Source organism: Stomoxys calcitrans, chromosome 5 (genome assembly GCF_963082655.1).
Source record: "Stomoxys calcitrans chromosome 5, idStoCalc2.1, whole genome shotgun sequence".
Lineage (NCBI taxonomy): Eukaryota > Metazoa > Arthropoda > Insecta > Diptera > Muscidae > Stomoxys > Stomoxys calcitrans.
The window spans coordinates 63,063,926-63,083,840 of record NC_081556.1 but is presented as its reverse complement, the minus strand read 5'-3'; the positions used below and the strand labels follow the sequence as shown (position 1 = coordinate 63,083,840).

At 39.3% G+C, this 19,915-nt stretch overlaps 2 protein-coding genes across 4 annotated transcripts in view; one reads left to right on the top strand and one right to left on the bottom strand.

Annotated features, from left to right (window-relative positions):
• The window catches only part of LOC106093476 (serine/threonine-protein kinase 10), a 44,676-nt gene extending 29,207 nt beyond the window's left edge, over window positions 1-15,469 (bottom strand). The window contains exons 1-5 of one of the 3 annotated variants that reach the window (XM_013260531.2): window positions 15,342-15,469; window positions 13,462-14,020; window positions 13,205-13,403; window positions 12,832-13,142; window positions 12,633-12,773 (exon numbers count right to left, since the gene is read on the bottom strand). In XM_013260531.2, the coding sequence (XP_013115985.2) occupies window positions 12,633-12,773; window positions 12,832-13,142; window positions 13,205-13,403; window positions 13,462-13,785 (975 nt within the window). In that variant the 5' untranslated portion in view covers window positions 13,786-14,020; window positions 15,342-15,469. The remainder of the gene's footprint in view (window positions 1-12,632; window positions 12,774-12,831; window positions 13,143-13,204; window positions 13,404-13,461; window positions 14,021-15,341) is intronic. The other 2 variants (XM_013260530.2, XM_013260532.2) reach the window with 2 other exon arrangements.
• Window positions 14,801-19,915, top strand: part of LOC106092843 (death-associated inhibitor of apoptosis 2) — an 84,230-nt gene continuing 79,115 nt past the window's right edge. The window contains exon 1 of the mRNA XM_059369243.1: window positions 14,801-14,850. Coding sequence (XP_059225226.1) covers window positions 14,816-14,850 — 35 coding nt within the window. The 5' untranslated portion in view covers window positions 14,801-14,815. The remainder of the gene's footprint in view (window positions 14,851-19,915) is intronic.

The following is a 19,915-nucleotide window of genomic DNA, read 5'->3' as shown; positions in this document are numbered from 1 at the left end:
GAAAATTTATCTGTCGCATTGCGGTCTGCATGTAAATGGCATCCCCAACCATAAATCTAAATACTTGATACTGAATACCGCCTATGACGCTAAACGCCTAGGTTCAAATCCTGGTTAGACCATAAAAAATGTTTTTCAGTGGTGGTTCTCCCCTCCTAATGCTGGCAACATTTGTGAGGTACTATGCCATGTAAAAACTTCTCTCCAAAGAGGTGTCGTACTGTTATATGACACGCCGTGCGGACTCGGCTATATAAAGGAGGTCCCTTATCATTGAACTAAAAATTGAATCAGACAGCACTCATTGATACGTGAGAAATTTGCCCCTGTTCCTTAGTGGAATGTTCATAGGCAAAATTTGCATTTTACTTGTACAATGTATTCGATTATATCTGCAACGTTTTAAATACACCACACCCCAATATAAAGGCATCAACCGACTACAAAGTAAAAATGCTAATCTGGAAAATGCTTTCAATCACAAGCTGATCAGATATTATACTAAGCCAAATATATTTTTTAATTATTTATATATTATTTTTGATATTCATACAATAATTGTCGGGGGGCGCCCCGTCAGCCGAGTTGGTAGCGTGCTTGGATTACGAGTGCAGCGGTCGTTGGTTCGATTCCCGCCAGAAGCCTTGGTCTGTCGCTACTGTGGTATCACAATGGACTTAAAATTGTCTTAGTGAGTCTATAAAGGACTACCACTCTTACCTACCTACCTTCCATTATCATTGTAAAAATGTTTTAGAAACTTGTTACATTATTTTATGTAAAATATCTTGCGTTGTCAAACAAGTATACATGTTACTCATAAATAACATAGGTAGCTCCAGAGATGGATTGAAGAACATGATTAGCATTCGCATTGTCTACTCAGAAAAATTCTTGGATTTAGAGATACATTTGAAATGTCGGGAGTTGACATTATTTGTGTTCGAAATGGCGTTCCTCAAGGATCCATTTTGGGACCCCTTCTTGTTTGTATTTACATAAATTAACTACCGACCAGACTGAAATATTCAAACATCCAAATATATGCAGATGACAAATTTATTTAAGTTGACTAAAGACAGGACTGTGCCATGGTATAGAGAAGCTATGATATATTTAACAAGATATGTTTATGGTCTAAACAGATATGAAAGTGTTTCTTCGTTCACAAAAAATTTACATGGAATTACTTTTAGTGATTTACTAAATGGAGACACAGTACCAGACATGAACCAACTTAAGGGAGTGGTATTGAAAACAATGAAGGATTTTGTAAGTAGCAAGGAATTCCCAACTTAATATTTTCTTTTTAGAGGTTACTTTACAGTTTTTAGAGCGCACAAAAGCCGATTACTGGCTTGGGTGTATGTCCATAATGGCATGGGTCGAATTAATGTCTGCACCCTCTTTGCAACCTAACTTAACCTAACCTACTAAATATTAGAACACTATCAATGATACATAAGCTAGTGTACTGCAGGTCTCCCGAAATCTCTACAACAAACTCAAAAGATCAAAAGATCTAGCAGAAGAATTGTAAAAGTACCCAATCGATATCGCCTCCTGATATCTGAATGACAATTTTCCCTGCCTCTTCAAATTCAATGTATACGCAACGCAAAGAAATTTAAGAAAGCTTTATATGATAATTTTTAATAATTATTTTTTCTATTTTTGCACTTATGTCAAGAAATTCATTTACTTTTCAATTAGTAAAATTTTCCTATATTTTTCTAACTACGATTTTTATTAACGCAAATTTATTTATTTACCACAATTTTATTTATTTATTTATTAAATCAACTTTTATAACAATTTATTTTTACCAACAAAATTTCACAAATTTTTATTTTAAGATTCAAAACGTTGTTGTGAGTGAACTAAAAACAAATAAACAATCAAACGAACCCCTTCTTAATGTTTCAGAGTCCAAATAGTGTTTACATGACACGGGATAACTATGAGCACCACACTGTTTGGAACTTTTAGTTCCAATCTGTGTGTTGTTTAAATAGCCAATGGCCTCGTACTTTTATGAATGTCCCTGATCATATTTTTGCTTCTTTTGCTCATTATGAAGACATGGCCGCCAGTTGTACGTACCGGATTGACCCGATTGACCCGTTCCCAACTGCTACATTACAGAGAAGTTTGACTGTAGTAATTTAAAGACGTCACCTTTCCAGGTTACCGCTAAATAAAAACAAGCAAAAATGTGCTAAGTTCTGGCGGACCGAATTTTGGGATACCACCACCATGGATTCTGCTAAAAATATCCACAAATGAACTTAGTTGAAGGGCATATGTGTACTTTACGTACTAAAAAATCAGGTAAAAATGTAAGTTTCTAGGGGCCATAGAAAACTTATCGGAAATCGTTTTTTTTGGGAACCATATTTAGTGGTAGACCGATTTGAACTTTTCTTTGCACTGGAAGTCGTAATAAAAAACTAAATGCAAAATTTCAACCAACATACATAACAATTGCAGATTTCATGAGCTTTAGAAGTAAAATTGGGAGATCAGGTTATATGGGAGCTATATCAGTTAATACACCGATTTGGACCATACTAACCATGTTTGAACCGTTGAGTGGAGCGGACGTTTTGTTATTCCGCTCCACAAGAATTTTCTTGTAACTCGTAATAGGTAATTATTTTTGGAAAAAAAATGTAAGTCACTCAAGGAAAGCTACGATAGAGGTATCCGTTAGGCGGTTGATGATCTGCGGCTGTTTCCAGTGGAGTGGCAGATCTTAAGCCCGGGAGTAGGCTTAGAATGGACTTCAAAGACCAAACAGCTGCGATGGTGGTATCAGGCCGTAGCATGTTGTCTGCTATTCAAACCTCGACAAGTGGAGCGGCTGCTCCAGGCTCCACTAGCCAACAGACGACTGGTCAGCAGGGGCTTTTGACGAAGACACCTAGTTCGAGTCTTAAGGACAAGGCGGAACCTATTTTATCTTCACATGCCTATAATTTGCCTAGGTCATCGGCCTTCCCCGGCAAACCAACACGCTCTTTAAGAGGTTGAAATAATAGAAGACGCATCGCTCTCAGGTTTATTGAGAAGCTTGGTGCGAATGATCCTAAGACTGTAATAGGGAGAGAGACTCCCTAAACTGGGGTCGGGGATTCGCTGCACAGGCTACTTCAACTACTACACATCTGCACCACAATCAGACAAAAGGCTGCGGTCACCTGGAGGGCATCCCATACCTAAAAGAACTAGAATAGTAAGATGGGTCCAAGAATCTTAGCTCATGTTGCTAGGGACAGTTTGGTGATGACATTTGTCGACAATGGGGAAGAAAGGGGCTGCATTCCTAGAAATAATTGGAGAGGGATAGTCAATGGACTGTCAGGTGCAGCACTAGATTTATTCAAGAAGGAAGATTTTCCTTCTCGATCAATGGCGCATGCTTGGATACCAAGCACCGACTGGAAGATTGGTAGATTGGATGAGACTGATGGTGACCGGAGACATGCAGTATTCGTACTAAACTCCGGCTGTCTTGCAGACCTCAACAAGTCTAAAGCAGGTGTATCCTAAAACAAGTTGAAACTGAAGGTCAATAGAAGCGGTGGGGTTGGGGAATCAGGAGACGGCTTAGCAGTTGTTGCTGAACACTTGCCTGAAGAACTATCAACTACATCGCTAAAGTCTGACGGATTGCAGAAGACTGAAAATTCCCCTGACACAATCGAGACAGGAGGGGATGACATCGAAGCGGGACCCGACAAGCCCTGTGTGGGTGGGTCATCCAGTTGGACTGGGCTCAAGGTGTGCGCCAGCGGGGAAGCACGGAACTCAAACAGTACTTCGACAGTAGCCGCTAGTGATGCATTTAAGGAGAAATCGTCCACACCGCAAGTGTCCAGTGTCCTGAGGAAGAGTGCTTCCACAGGATGAACTCCTGGCGGAATCAGAAAACGAGGCTAACACAACAGTGGTGGAAGTTCTGAATCTTGACTAAGGTCCGGTTTCTACACATAAAAATCTCCACCATTGTAAGGCGGCTTCGACGGCACTGAAGGTCCTCCAGATGGCTGCGGGATTTGACGTGGATCTTATCCAGGAACCATGGGTGTGTGGAGGAACGGTTCGTGGACTAAGAATTCCGGGATATAAACTACTCAAGGGTACGGGAAATAAGAGACACAGAGTCCGTTTGCTTGCAAAGTGTAGTCTAAATGTTTTTCATCTTCCATCGCTAAGCACTGAAGATTTAGTAGTAATAAACAAGTGAAATAAACAAGTCTCATTGCTGGCTGGCTTCCCTATTCAGAGATGCCGCTCTCAAACCTTAAGTCGCTGGTTGAAGCCGCTTCTGTAGGGAAGAAGAGCCTTATTCATATGAGGAAGTTCGGATGTCAATGATAGGGGTGAGCTGCTTATCGAATATATTATAGGTTGCAATCTGGCGATTTGTAAAAAAGGGGAATAAACCGACCTTAATTACCAGGAACAAGCATGAGGTACTAGATATTACTTTTGTATCGGAAGATATAGGCGCAAGAATAAGCGACTGGGAAGTGTTGAATGACCATCAGCCGCCAGCCTTGGAGAAAATACTGCAGAAGTGGTCCCTCGACCAAACAGAAGAAAGTCGTATTGGGATAAATTTAGGCCCAAATTCTGCAGGTCTATCCCTTCTAGATTAGAAAAGGGAGTGGAAACTGCGGAGGATATAGACATAATGGTAAAGCCCTAAATCAGAAAGGATTTCAAAGAAATGAGAACCTAAAGTGGAATTCCTTCTGACTGCAAGTGCGGGACACACACACAGGTGTTCTATCTTCCTCTCTCTTCCTCTTCGATGTCCTCACAGCTTCTGCAAAAGTCGTTGCTGGCAACCTTCAGTCTGTCAGCATGTTTTTCGATTAGACAGTGACCAGTCACGACGGACACAATGACTGAGACGTCTGTTCAAGACAATGACAGCAAAGCGGTAGACCTCTTTAAGTCTAGATTAGGCCACATAGTTTTGGAATGCTCACAGCCCCTTCTTTGTGACCATCTATCATTCTTTGTCTTTCGGACCTGGTCCTGGAAACTTAGCTTACATGTCGCTAGAGGCATACCCACAGATTCCAGTATCTCTGGAATGTATAGGGTAGTTCCTAGTCTCGAAAGATCGTCCGCTTTACAATTCCCTGCGATATCTCTGTGGCCCAGCACCCAGAACAGGTGAATTTTGAACTGTTCACCCATCTCGTTGAGAGATCTGCGACAGTCGAGGCCGGTTTTTGTGTTCAGAAATACGTTCTCCAGGTAGCGACTCAGTGTAACACAGTGCCCGTAGCCGCCACATGACCAATTTGTCTAGCCACAATGTCCGGAGGCATAAGATATAGCATTAAATTAAACAAACCATCCTTGCATCTCCTGCTGAGAGGAACTACTTCTGTCTTGCAGGGTTTTATACCTAGACCACTTTCGGTAGCCCACTGCGACGTTGCACGTAGAGCTTCCTGATGTATATCTCTTAGAGTGCTGGGAAATTTCCCCTAACCGCAATTGCCACGTCATCAGCATACGCAACCACTTTAACAGCTTTTTCTTGCAGGGACAATAAAATATTGTTAATGGATATACCCAAGTAGAGGAGACAGTACACATTCTTGAGGTGTTCCTCTGCTGACCCATCTGTTTTAGTAAGTTATTAATAAACTTTCTTACGGTAGAGTTGATGCCTAGAAACTTCAACTCCTTCATGATTGACGTCGGTTTTACATTATTGAAAGCACCTTCAATGTCAAGAAATGCTACCATTGTATATTCCTTGTCAGCGAGAGGGATCTTTGCCCTAAGATAAGTTTCTATCAACCTCTCAAGAGTCTTCAGCATAAAGGACGACAGACTAATAGGACGCAAATCTTTCGCCTTCGTGTGGTGGGGTTTTCCTGCTTTCGGAATGAAAATTACATTCGTGCCCCTCCATCCCACAGGTATATATGACATTCTGATACAAGCAGAGTATATTTCCCGAAACCAGGGAACCACCCTATCAGACACAGCTTGTAATTCAACAGGTGAAACATCATCAGGGCCTGACGACTTAAAGGAGTCGAAGCTTCTTATCGCCCAAAGGATTTTCGGCTCAGACACAATTTCTGTAATAGCCTCCGACGAATGCATACCATTGACAACCTCTTCTGGCGCCACGTTATCCGTTGGAGTAGTTTAGTGTTTCCTCACTAGACATTGTCCATACATTCTCTGACTTCTGAATATACTCCACCGTAAGAGATCTCCAGGACAGAATCTTACCATTAGCCTTGAGGCCTCGGATGTAGGCTCCACGGCGCAAAGATAAGGTGCCTTCTTTTTATACCCGAGTCCGAACGGCCGCGTTGTGACACCTCTTTGTGCAGAAGATTTTACATGGCTGCCATAACAAATGGAACAGTATCTCACAAATGTTGCAAGCATTAGGAGGGGATAACCACCGCTGATAATTATTTCTGATGTTCTCGCCAGAATTCGAACCCAGGCGTTCAGCGTCATATGCGGACTTGCTAACCTCTGAGCTAAGGTTGCATCTTATGAAACATGTACCTCTATTCTTTCGAGGATACGATTTGAAACCTATAGTTGATGGACAAAGCAGCTTCAGCAGGGAAGAGGAACCTCATTGTGGCTTGTGAAGCTAGCTAATGCATGGTAATAAAAGCTTTTGATAAACACATTTCTCAGAGCGAAGATTCATAAAGATCGCATGCATCGACAATAGCACGCAATAGTTACTCAAAATAAACAGCTCTTCATGACCTAGTCGACTACATAAACGGGTCTCTCTTGGCCAAGTAGTTCAAAATGGAATATAGCATTTCTTGACATTGAGAGTACCTTCAATAATATATAAACGACGTCAACTATGAAAGAACAGGAAACTATAAGCGTCACTACTACCCTAAGAAAAATAACTTACTTGTCTCGACTTCTTTGTCCAAAGTGAAAAAATTTCTTCCGGTCCAAGGGACGACCGCCGAGGAAACGTTGTGGCCATTGATTATTTAAAGGCGCCAAAAACTCGCCTTGTCATATTGAGTATCATAGGAACTCAGTATTTAGGAAAGGGCCGGCGCCGTCCGACTTTCGTCATGGGAGAGGCACATTCCAGAGTGCCTCCAACTTCAAGATGCTCTATCATCATTTCATGGCATTCTCCCCTAGGTAACGACCATCGTGGCATGGCTTTGGCAGAGCAGGCTCCACGTTTTGCACGGTGAATGAGGATGCCCCCACTAGCATTACGAGGAGGTGCAGCACCTCGCCAGACATTTCCATTGCACCCCTGATCCCCTGATCCCCTGAGTGATGTATCCTGACAAGCTGTCATCTCTTTGGACCGGACGTTAATCAATCAGAAGAAGGCCGATTGGGCTGGCTTCAGAGAGTATACCAATCGCCTCTTCAGTGAACTGCAACCCCTCGGGTGTGCTAGTGACCGAGAAGAAATTCCGAAACATCATTAATTCAGCAGCAGCTCTCTTTATACCAACCAATCGAATATCCCAAGTGCGGCCCAATTTCCCAGGCAGGCAGTACTCGCAGACGAGCGTGATGAGAATTAGCGAACCGAATCTGGAAATAAACAGGGCTGGAACACTTGGTGCAATGTAACTTATGCACCGGTCTACTGTTAAATCACTCTCGAACCCCGGTAGACGGAATGAAAGGACTTCCGTCACTTTTGGCGACGTAACTGTGACTGATCCGAAGAGATGCGCCAGGTGGTTCAACCATCAATTTATTGTGCATTCCGAGATTGACAGGGCAAGGAGGAGAGCCATTCGCCGTATCCGTGGTCTCCGAGCCGATGGACACCCATCACAATTTACCGTGGGCGAAGTTACCAATATCATCCGTGGGGCCCCCGACGGAATCTCTACATTAATGCTGAAGAATCTGGATTTACCTGGAGTTAAGTACCTTACTACGGTCCTCAACCTGACTTTGAACACTCTTATAGTTGCCGATGTCTGGAAAATGGGCAGAGTGATCCCGCTACTGAAGCCTGGAAAGGACTCGACTTTGGTGAAATCGTACAGACCAATTTCCCTTCTCTCACCAGTAGCAAAGACGCCTGAGGCATTACTCCTCCCGAGCCTCGTAGGAGAATTTCTATTCGCCGAGCATCAACATGGATTTCAAAGACTGCATAGCACAACAACTGCTTTGCATGCCATCACCGCACACATTTGCCGTGGCTTCAATCAGCCCAGGCCAAGTGATAGGACGGTCCTCGTGCCACTGGAACTATCGAAGGCATTCGACACCGTCAGCCATGCCAAACGATTCGACACGTCCCTCCAGCCAGGTCGAACGCTGGGTCCCGAATTATCTCTGTAGTCGCCAATCATTTGTAGAATTTAGGGATAAGAAGTCGAAGCACCGTAGAGTCAAACAGGGAGTTCCCCAAGGCGGAGTGATATCACCGGAACTGTTTAACCTCTACCTATCCTCCATTCTATCCCCTCCAGACAGCATACAGATCGTATCAGGACGGACTGCCCCCACCCATTGTTGACATCTGCGATAAGTTGAACGTCTAGCTCAACGAGCTTGCCTCATATTTCGCTGCAAGAAATCTGAAGATATCTGCCACCAAATCTTCAGCCATATTGTTCATTGTTCATGGTCGATGGAGAAAAGATTCCGAACATCAAGTGTCTCAAAATATTTGGCGTCACATTTGACAGCTCTTACACATTCTCCCCACATGCCACAGCAATTTGCAATAAAGTCAAAAGTAGAAAAAAAGTTCTCAAGTTACTTGGGTAGCAAACACTTGGGTAGCAGACAAAGAAACCTTGTTGACCACGTACAAAGCAATTGGCCGATCTGTGGTAAGTTATGTAGCGCCAGTGTGGTCTCGTCAGCTTTGTGACACGCAGTGGAATAATATTCAGATCTGTTTCAATGCCGCCCTTCGAACTGCGTCGGGGTGTCTCCTCAGTTCTCATCAGGAGATAAAGATCTTACCAATGCGAAAACATAAATACATGCTGTCTAAGCAATACCTTTTGAGCTGTTATCGCAGAGACCATCCAAATCATCATCTTGTGGATGGATACCCACCGCCCAGAAGCATTAAGGTCGATCTACATGGTCTAGAGCGAGAAGTTCTGCGCTACAAGAGAGAACTTCTAGATCAAGCGGCATATCAAGCGGGCCTAGACAACATTCATGCGGTAACAAATGCTTACGGGTAAATGTGGTCTTGGAAAACGACCGCCTCCCATTGCAGCTGACGGAATTGAACTCACCCGGCAACCTGGCTTAATTTCGATGCGGCAGATGAAGCCGCCTCAACTCCTATAGAGCAAGGATTGTGTCCCTATTGTGACATGCGACCACACGATACACGTCACTTGTTTACCTGCCCGTCAGAATCACTCGACTCTTCATCGTATTGACATTCTGAGTCGATCTAGTCATTTCCGTCCATGTGTGGAAATCACGATAGCGCTCAAACATATGAAGCTAGACCCTAGACATTTTGCACAGATACCCCTTGTTGATGCAAGTCTGGCTGGGGATTGCAACATATTGGTGCAGATTTGGATATGGCCCTCATATAAACCGATCCATCAATATGATTTTCTGTGCTACTAAAGCGCGCAATTTAGTTGAAATCCGATTTAGTTGAAATTTGGCACAATGAATTTTCCTATGATCACCAACATTTATGCTAAGTATGTTCTTAATCGGTCTATAACCTGATATGGCTCCTATATGAACTTATCCTCAATTTTACTTTTTAAGTGTATGCAGGGTGTCATTTCTCCTATTTGACTGAAGTTGCATCCGTGTGAAGCATAGTTGGTGAATCGGTTTATAAGATAATTAGATCCCATATGAACAGGTCTCTCGATTTCTGCAGCTCCTAGAGGCCAATTCGTATCCAATTTGTCTGAAGTTTTGCAGGATGACTTCTGCTATGACCATCAAAATCAATGTCAACTATGGTCTGAATAGGTCCATAATCTAATATAGCCCAAATTATCTCCTGATTTGATTTCTTGAGCATCTATATGAAGCAATTCCTATCCATATACTGCTTGATCTCCATTTATCCCTTCAAGTTTCTGCCTATAAAGAGAAACAGTACAAGAACTTGACAAATGCGATCCATGGTAGAGAGATCCATATGAGATTCAGCCCATTCGGCCACATATGAGATTCGGCTCCTCAGTGTACAACACACTACTACAACAACAACAACATAACCACCACTGAAAATTTATTTGTTGTTCTCGTGAGGATTCGAACGGATACGTTCAGTGTATGACGTCATGCTGTGCTACGTTGGCCTCAAGACTATATAGCAGCTATATTCAAAAGTTGTCAAATCTGGACATTTGTCAGGACTTAAAGTTTCTACTAAATCTTATATCTAAAAATTTCGTCGCAATCGGATGAAAAATGCCCCTTTTCTGCGCTCAATACTTTATATCGGGAGATCGGTCTATACGGCAGCTATATCCAAATATGATTCGACGTGATCCTATGGACCGGCACGAGCTTGCTCACCTCTAGGACGAGGATCGCCACCTCCACATGCAAATATGGCCACAACAACAACGACAGGGGCAGCAAATGACGCCATATTTTTGCCGCACTTTTGACATTTTCTTCCGTAAAGTTTACCATTTTATGATAGAATGATATTTAAGCCAACGAGTCGAAATTATTTAAATTTACTACCGAAATTAGGAGTCAGGGGCCTCATCGTTTCATTGAAAAATCTTCTTCAGATATAAAGAGTTTCATTGAAATACACAACCGTTTTTGTTTAATGTGAATTTTTTTTTAGCTCTGGATGACCATGTGAGTCTTTACAGTGTTATTTGAAACTGGGACTCACAAATGGAGTGTACCTCAGTGTACCACACACTGCTACTACAACAACAACAACAACAAATGGAGATCTACATAAATATATAATGTATTGGGTTGCCCAAAAAGTAATTGGGGATTTTTCATATAGTCGGCGATGACAAAATTTTTCACAGCTTGTGACTCTGTAATTGCATTCTTTCTTCTGTCAGTTATCAGCTGTTACTTTTAGCTTGCTTTAGAAAAAAAGTGTAAAAAAAGTATATTTGATTAAAGTTCATTCTAAGTTTTATTAAAAATGCATTTACTTTCTTTTAAAAAATCCGCAATTACTTTTTGGGCAACCCAATATTAACGACGTTTGACATGAATTTCTTTTTAGATAATAAAGCAGATGTTAAATCTCAGGAGAACGTATTTGTGAATTTTAAAGCCGTCTTTGGCGATCACCTATGTCTCAACATGGCTCAAAATTTTAAAATCCATCTGTTAAATCATAACCTGGTTTTATCCTGATACTCATAAAGATATCCCCATACATGTGGTCATTCTTTCGCAGGATTGTGCAAGCAGTTGTATGTCTGGCGTTCAGACCACACCTGATTGTGGTGGGAGCGTCATTCACCGTGCAAAAAGTGTATCTAAGCATTTGCTCTGCCATAACCATGTCCTTCTGTTCGTTATCTTGGAGAGAATGACGAAACTCGTGCTGCGCATTTATGTCTTCTAATACCAAGCGATAATAGCAGAACAGCAGCTATCTAATGACAGCTTTATAATCTGAGACACAGCTACCAATTGGCGACATGTTAACGTTACAAGTTCTAACTCAATGCCATGGCAGCCGGTTGTACGTACCGGACTGACCCAATTGAGTCCTTCATCGGCAAGGGCTGCCGCCTCAGGGTACAACACACTGCTACAACAAGTTCTAACTGCTACATCCCGGCACGGAATAACTATTTGCACCACAGAGGCTGGAACTCCGAGCTCTATATATATATATATATATATATATATATATATATATATATATATATATATATATATATATATATATATATATATATATATATATATATATATATATATATATATATATATATATATATATATATATATATATATATATATATATATATATATATATATATATATATCTTTACAAAATTAACAGCTTCAAATGAAACAAGCAAATAAAGGGAGTGCTATATGCGGGCTCAATTCTAATTAAGTGTTAAACACTGGTTGTAGTTAATTCAAAGAAGGAGGAACTTAGAAAAAATGTGCCATACATTGATATAAATGCAAAATAATTGTTTGGCTCACACTTCAAAATCAGCGAAATAAAATCAAACTTAAGAAATAAATGTCTCACAATCAAACGAAACTAAAATTAGAAGTCAAGCGACTTACCAACCCTCTGATAGAGAGATCTTCTTTTCTCTTGACGTTTTAGTTTCTAAGAGCGTTAGGTTATTTTATGTGCAGTTTAGAAATGTGTTTACATACAAGTGATATAGCGGCGTGTAAGAGAAAATATTCAAAGGAAGAATTAAAATACATTTTAAATTGGCAATACGGAAGTGGAGAGCTTTATAGGTAATGCTCCGTGAATGATAGTTCACACTTTCTTGAAGTATGTATATGTTATAGATTTTGAATGGGAAATGTTCGAGTTTTATAAATCGATTCATAGAGCATGGTTATATGCCATAGCATTTATAAAGACGTATTCCAACAATTCTATCTATAAAACCTTTCATATTGATATGGAAACGTACCTCTGCTTCATCATCAACAACTTCTTCGACGACTTCAGCTCGATATTCAAGTAAAAGGTCCTTAATAGGTTTGGCATCTAGATCACGATTTATAAAGTCATGTTGCAAAAGGATGTCAGTTGATGGCCGCTGATGAGGGTCCTAAAATTAATTTTTTTTAAGAAAATTCATAACAAACATCGTATATGGTAGGCATTACTTTTACTAGAGAATTCTTCAAAAAATCATTGAATTCCTTGCTCCATTTTGAAGGCTGATCCAACCGAGGCGGGTCGCTTTTTTGTATCTTCAAAAGAACTCGCATTGGAGACATTTCACTATTAGGCGGTTCCATTTGAGCTAATTCTATTAGCGTAATGCCTAATGACCATATGTCGATTTTTTGATCGTAAGGATTATCACGGAAAGTCTCACATAAAACCAGCTCAGGGGCCATCCAGTAAGGCGTTCCAATAAAAGTATCGTGCTTTTGGAGTGTGTGTTTATTTTTAGCAGAAACTCCAAAGTCAGCTAAAATACAATACATGTAGTTATAGATAAGACTTTAAAACAAGACCGATGTGATATCTTACCTAACTTAACTCCACCTTCCATTGTTAGCAAAACATTCCCAGCTTTTAAATCGCGGTGAATTACTTTATTTTTGTGTAAAAAGTCCAAACCCTCCGTCATATGCTTACACACATATGCGATTTGTGGCTCGTTCAGAGGTTTCTCCAATTCTACCATTATGCTGTCCAAAGCTCCTCCGTCGCAATATTCAATTAGCATCTAAAATGACCAATCTAGGATGTCAAATGTCAAACAAATTGGCACACACCAAACTTACCCATAGTTTGAGCTCAACAAAAAATGCTTCGTATAATTCAACTATATTTGGATGTCTTATTTCCGATAATATATCTATTTCTACCATGTGATCACTTAGATCGGCTACTGCTTCCAATATGCACATTTTGGCGGCGGCATAATGTTTTGTTTCTCTATGTTGCGCCTTGTAAACTTTACCAAACGCCCCATCCCCGAGTTCGCCAACGATTTCCCACACATCGGCTGGATCGGTATCCATTTTAATGTTATTGCCATGACGTTTTTTCTTGGTTTCACCGCTTCCCAAGTGGAATACCTTTTTTAGGTTGTTAATGAACGACATTCTCACTAAATGAAATGTTTTGTTGCAAAGTCTTATACACTGTTGGTGATGACTATCTTCGATCCATTTAAATCTGTAAAATCACGCTCTTCCGGACATCAAAATTTTATACACACATGAACATGTATTTCCAGTCTTGTAATGTTCTTTAACTTATTGTTTTTCTTTTCAATTTCCTTTCTTAAGTTCGGGTAATTCTTTTTTTAAAGTTCTCTAAAAAGTGACAAAGAAAACGCTGTTGGATGGTATACTACATATTAGGAGTCGTTGACCTCAGTCGGTCCTTAGATAAACGGCATAGAAAATCAATAATTAAGAAAGCATGTTTAGTGGATGAACCGCCACATTTAACAATAATTTTCAATTGTGGTTTGCATTTTTACATAGGCATATAATCTAATTATAGCTACCTACATACATATGATTCCCCTCATTATTGTGACAGTTTTTCTTTCCTTCTGAGCTTTTGTAATTCTTATTTATTGATGGCATAGTGCTGTTTGCTATCCTCTTCAACACTTTAAAGAGCGGAATGTCCGAATTGCCCCAAATACATGCAATGAATTATCGCTGACGTCACAATTATTACTATGCCTGTCATTACATACCTACTACGAAATAACCAAAGAAAATAGGTAGTAAATAGCAAGTGTGCAAGTGTGAAAAAAAGAACATAATGTATCAAAGAATCGATTACACATAGGGAAAACTAAAACGAATTTTAATTTTCTCAAAAAATTAATGTGGCTAATGTGTCCGGTGCGGCAGGTTGTTTTTAGCAAATTCCAGTTCCCATCACCTGTCATGCAAGGTGGATGGGTGGTTTAAAAGCAAGACATAGTATGCCGCCTACTCTTCGGCCCATCTGAACAGCAACTGAATACAAACATACATTTTTGGAAACTATTTACTAACACATTCAGGATATTGAAGGAATACAAAATGAATATAAAAACAAATAAACAATCTAAGTAGTAAACGCGGTCCCTAAGATTCATTCGTAATTGTAATTTGATGTTCTCATAGAAAAATGCTGCAATTAACAATTACAAGGTGTTCAAAAAGGTATACTATTCAATAAAACACTAGCGCGTAGTTGTAATCAATTTTTTGGGGATTATTTGGAAGTAATAAGAAATTGTTTTGAGTCAATTGCACAAAAAGTAAAACATATGAATGTTTAGTTAGGAAATAGTACGGAAAGAAGACAACTCAAAAGAAATCTAATGAAAATGGCGGTTAGTCATCTCTAAGCAAAAACGAGAGCACACTCTTACACAGAGGTTATAACATACTAGAGTCAATAATTGGCAAGAAAGGAACAAACAATATTGTGGAAGATCGAAAACACACCAAAGGCAAACATAAAATAAGAACCTATGGGCGTAGAGTTTTTCATTTGGTTAGAGCGAACATTTTTAATTTAATTATAAAATAAACGTTTCATTGAGAACGAGTGTCCTTAAATGATTTCCACAATTATTGATAATGAAATAATTAAGCACATTTCATTTTTAACACTGTAAATGCCTGCAAAAAAGAATTGAAAGCACTACCCGTGGATTTTGCTGGCACTTTTTTCTGAAATCGAATGTGTTCACGGCTAATGCTAAATGGTTTTAATTAGACGGCCTTTCTTTTCTTGACTTTTCAGGAGTGTAATACATCACTAAATATGTGTATTTCATACAACTTCGAATATTTAATACCGAATACCAAGTACTAAATGCAAATTAAAATGGAGAAAATATAAATGCCTTTGTAGTCAGATGTCTAACTAAAGACATCTAAAATTGTGACATCTGACAAGTTTTTCTCTTTTGGTTGTTCTCATGGCACTCTATAAAAACAAATAGTTGCGGATCAACTAAACTTAAAATAAAACCACCACAATAACTTTCGAGTTTTAGACCATAGAAAACTTAGACGACGAACGAACATATATTACAAGGCTATCGGGGTACCCGTTAACCGGTAGAAAGACCTTAAATTTAAAACCTGTTACACAATCATTTTAAAGGTAGGTACTAAGTTCGTGTTTCACAATGGAGTAATATACTCAAGATCAGAGTTGCACTTATCACTGATTTTGACAGATATTGTCATGACATAATTACCAGGTAGTGTACCGTAAACAGCTGTGTACAATTTTTCAGCAAAGTGCACTATCTGTCAACGAGATTTGGTTGTGTGTGTGTGTGTGTGCACAATAATTAGGAACTAAAATACACAAACAACAAAATGTGACGCGAACTTCTACATACACAAAATCAGAGTTGCACTACTCACCGTTATTGACAGATAGTGCACTTAATATTTTGTTGTTGGGCAACTGCAGCTACCTGTAAATGAATATATCTTGGAAAGTGCACTCAATATTTTGTTGTTGGGCAACTGCCTCCACCTGTAAATTAATGTATCTTGATTTATTACGGATTTCCCTTATTATTTATGATAAAATTTTAATATAACTAATATGTTACCAGTGAAATTTTTTAAGGGTTTCAACAAGTAGTCGTGAAAAACACTGTGAAACAGGAATTTAATACCCACCTTCATGGTACAATTAAGAGGTAGCGTCATAAGCACAACAACAAAACTCTACCCCCAACGAAACTACTTTGAGTGGCAAATGGTCTAAAATGAAATGTCAAATCGGTTTTAGATATAATCTTTCTCTTACATCTCATCTTCTTCAAATGTGTTTTATATTTGCATTTTCATCATTATAACACCATTTAGTTGCTTAAGTGTGGAATTTCGGATCAAACAGAACATATTTTTAAGATTTTAGAAAAAAATCACAGCTGTCTTATCCAGCCTTTGACATTTAGATTTATTGCAAAATCTAAATAATAGTAAAACAATTGTACTCAGCTGTTCGCATGCCCTCACCTTATTAGTATATACTGAACCACATAAAGGTAGTGCTATTTGCTCAAGGCTGGTATAAAGCATGTTACAACAAATTAAAGGTATAGTCGTGCGAACAGCTCAGTACAATTTTTTAATTTGACAAATTTCCTAAAGTCGAACATTGCTGTGTGTGCTTTTATGTGAATGTGTGTTGGAAACAAAATATTTGGAAAACGAAATACTGAGATTTGGGTGTATTTTTTGTTTAGGCTTGGTTTTTGTAAATTAAAAAAGTTTCGAGAAATTGAAAGAAGGAAAAATGCATGGTCGTTTTATGGTTGCTATTGTTGTTGTAGCAGTTTATTGTGTGCTATCTTTCGTCTGCTTTATTCTGTTGTGTCAAGACCCAGGAACTCAGCGACTAAGATGGGGTGTGTCCACAGGGATCTGGATTTGAGTCGAGCGGGTGTGAGTGGGCAGTTAAATAGGTGTAAATAGGTGTATCGCGCGGACCCTGGTTACAATCGGTACATAAATCTTGCACGTAGGCATCAATCCTATCTCTGTAGGAGTTAAGGCGGCTGCATCTGTCGGTACGTAATTGAGCCAGAACCACTCTGGTTTGCCAGGAGAGTTCAATTTCTTCGGGTGCAATGGGAGGCGGTCGTTCTCCAAGGACTACATTCACCCGGTAGCCATATACCACATCTGCTACCGTGTCTGTATGAATGTTGTCTAGACCTGCTTGATATGCTGCTTGATCTACAGGTTCTCCCTTGTAACGCTGAACCTCATGATCTAGATCATATAGATCTACCTTAAGGCTTCTGGGCGGTGGATATCTATCCAAGGATGGTCTCTGCGATAACAGCTCAAAAGGTATTGCTTAAATGGCATGTAGTTATGTCTTCGCACTGGTAGGATCTTTATCTCCTGATGAGAACTGAGGAAACAGCCCGACGCAGTTCGGAGGGCGGCATTCTGACAGATCTGAATATTATTCCACAGCGTGTCACAAAGCTGACGAAACCACACTGGCGCTATATAACTTAACACAGATCGGCCGATGGCTTTGTACATAGTCAACAAGGTTTCTTTGTCTGCACCCCAAGTGCTGCCAGCAAGTGACTTGAGGACTACGGTGTTTCGACTTCTTATCCCTAAATTCTACAAATGACTGGCGGCCATAGAGATAATTCGCTACCCAGCGTTTCAGGTTGGCTGAAGGGATGTCCTTCGATAGGTCCAGTGCCACGAGGAGCGTCCTATCACAAGGCCTGAGCTGGTTGAAGCCACGGCAAGGGAGAAGGGATATCGGTCTGTACAACTCCCCAAACTCGGGGCTTTGCAGGCTTCAGTAGCGACATGACTCTGCCCATTTTCCAGACATCGGGAAGAGTGTTCATAGACAGGTTGAGGACAGTAGTAAGGTACTCAACTTCAGGCCGTCGGGGCCCAACGCCAGTTCTTTATGGTTGTTTTCGAGGCTAAAACAATTCATCTACTTGGAAGATTTGATCATTTCACCATCACAATCTTCACATGCGTATTTTATTGTTTCCATAGTTGATTCGGCTTCTATTTCTTGATGTGGTGTCTCGTTTATGAAAGGTAATACTGGTATACGTTTTTCACTCAACATTGAATTTGGTTCTCATCGGTGGGTGAACAAAACAATAACATATGAATTTCTTTGGGCCAGAAAAATTATTTAGTAAGGTCAATAGAAGCGTAATTTTCGGTAAACGCAACTTTTGCCGACGTTTTTTTATATGGAGTTTGACTACATTCCCCTCAAAAATCTGAATAGAATATTCTGCTTAAAGGGCTAAAAAATGAGCGCGTTTCAAAATACAACTCTGCAACCAAATGTTAAAAATTAACTTTTGAAAGTTAAATAATTTTTGACTTTAAAGCCGGTACTATTATCGGTTTTCGCGTTGAAACTCCATATAAAAAACAAACGGAAAATTTTGCCAAAATGTGTTCGTTTCGTCATAACTTGTTTTTTCATCTAGGGAAAATTTACATTTCGGGACGTCCATACACACAACCACAATCACTGTGCAACAAGTGATTTTCTTAAGCAAAATAAACTTCTTATTGTAACTGAGTGTTTGTTATTGTTAGTGATGTTGTGCACAAAATAAAGAAATAAAGTGTTTGTGGATGCATAAATAAAATTTTTTTTTTAAAGATAAATAAACATAATATAAAGAAAACTAAATATTTTTTTCACAACAACAATTCAATCAATCTGTACGAAATAATATGGTTTGTGAAAGCATGTGTTGTTCCTTACAATTACAAAAACAATATTTGATAAAAGTGAAAGATGCTGATAAAGGCTTTTGGAAAGTTGTGTTTATTTAACTAATAAAGGTTGGTACTAAATATATTCGGTTTTCGCGGTGAAACTCCATATAAAAAAATAAGCGGAAAATATTCATGAAAAGTGTTCGTTTCGTTATAACTTGTTTTTTAAAGGATTTGAAAAGGTGGTCTTACGCAAACAGCTGTTAGCAGCCGGCCACATTTGACGGTATTAAGATGACAAATTTTTGTTTGAATTTGAATTTTTGTTGTTATCTTCATTCTCGTATATTCTCCGCTCATATACGCACACGTATGTGTGTTGGCAAAACGTCGATCAGCTTGATGGCAAGATGGCGGATTGCACCTTATGATTTGTGGTTGTTGTAAAAATGAGACCACCTTTAATTGTTTCGCCATGGTACCATCCTTTAAATAAACGCGATCGCCAAACTTTTAATTGTAACTAAGTGTTTGCTGGTGTTGCGATCTTGCTTAGATGTATATACTCGGGGTGGAAAAAATAAGTATTTTTGGATGCATAATAAGAAAGAATTTGTATTGTATATAAATATACTTTCAAAATAAATGTTTCTGTCATAACAAGCTATTCTAATAATCTGTACGAATTAATAATGATTGTGAAAGAGAGTGTTGTGCTTTTGGTCATGTAATTACAACAACAGTCTTTTGATAGAAAGATGCTGGCAATGGCTTTTGGAAAGTTGTGTTTATTTAACTTATACCTGTGAAAATACTGCAAAATTTTTATTTCAAAAATAAATTATGCATTTGTCTCTTTTTAAACTGTTTTGTGTTTCATTATTTATTAATTACGAAGAGGTGGATTTTGGTTGCAATTACAACAATATACATGAATTTCAGTACGACCCACACACTCATATTTGTGTGTACAAATGTCAAATTAATTTTTATATGTAAAAGGCAACATTTTGGTCAA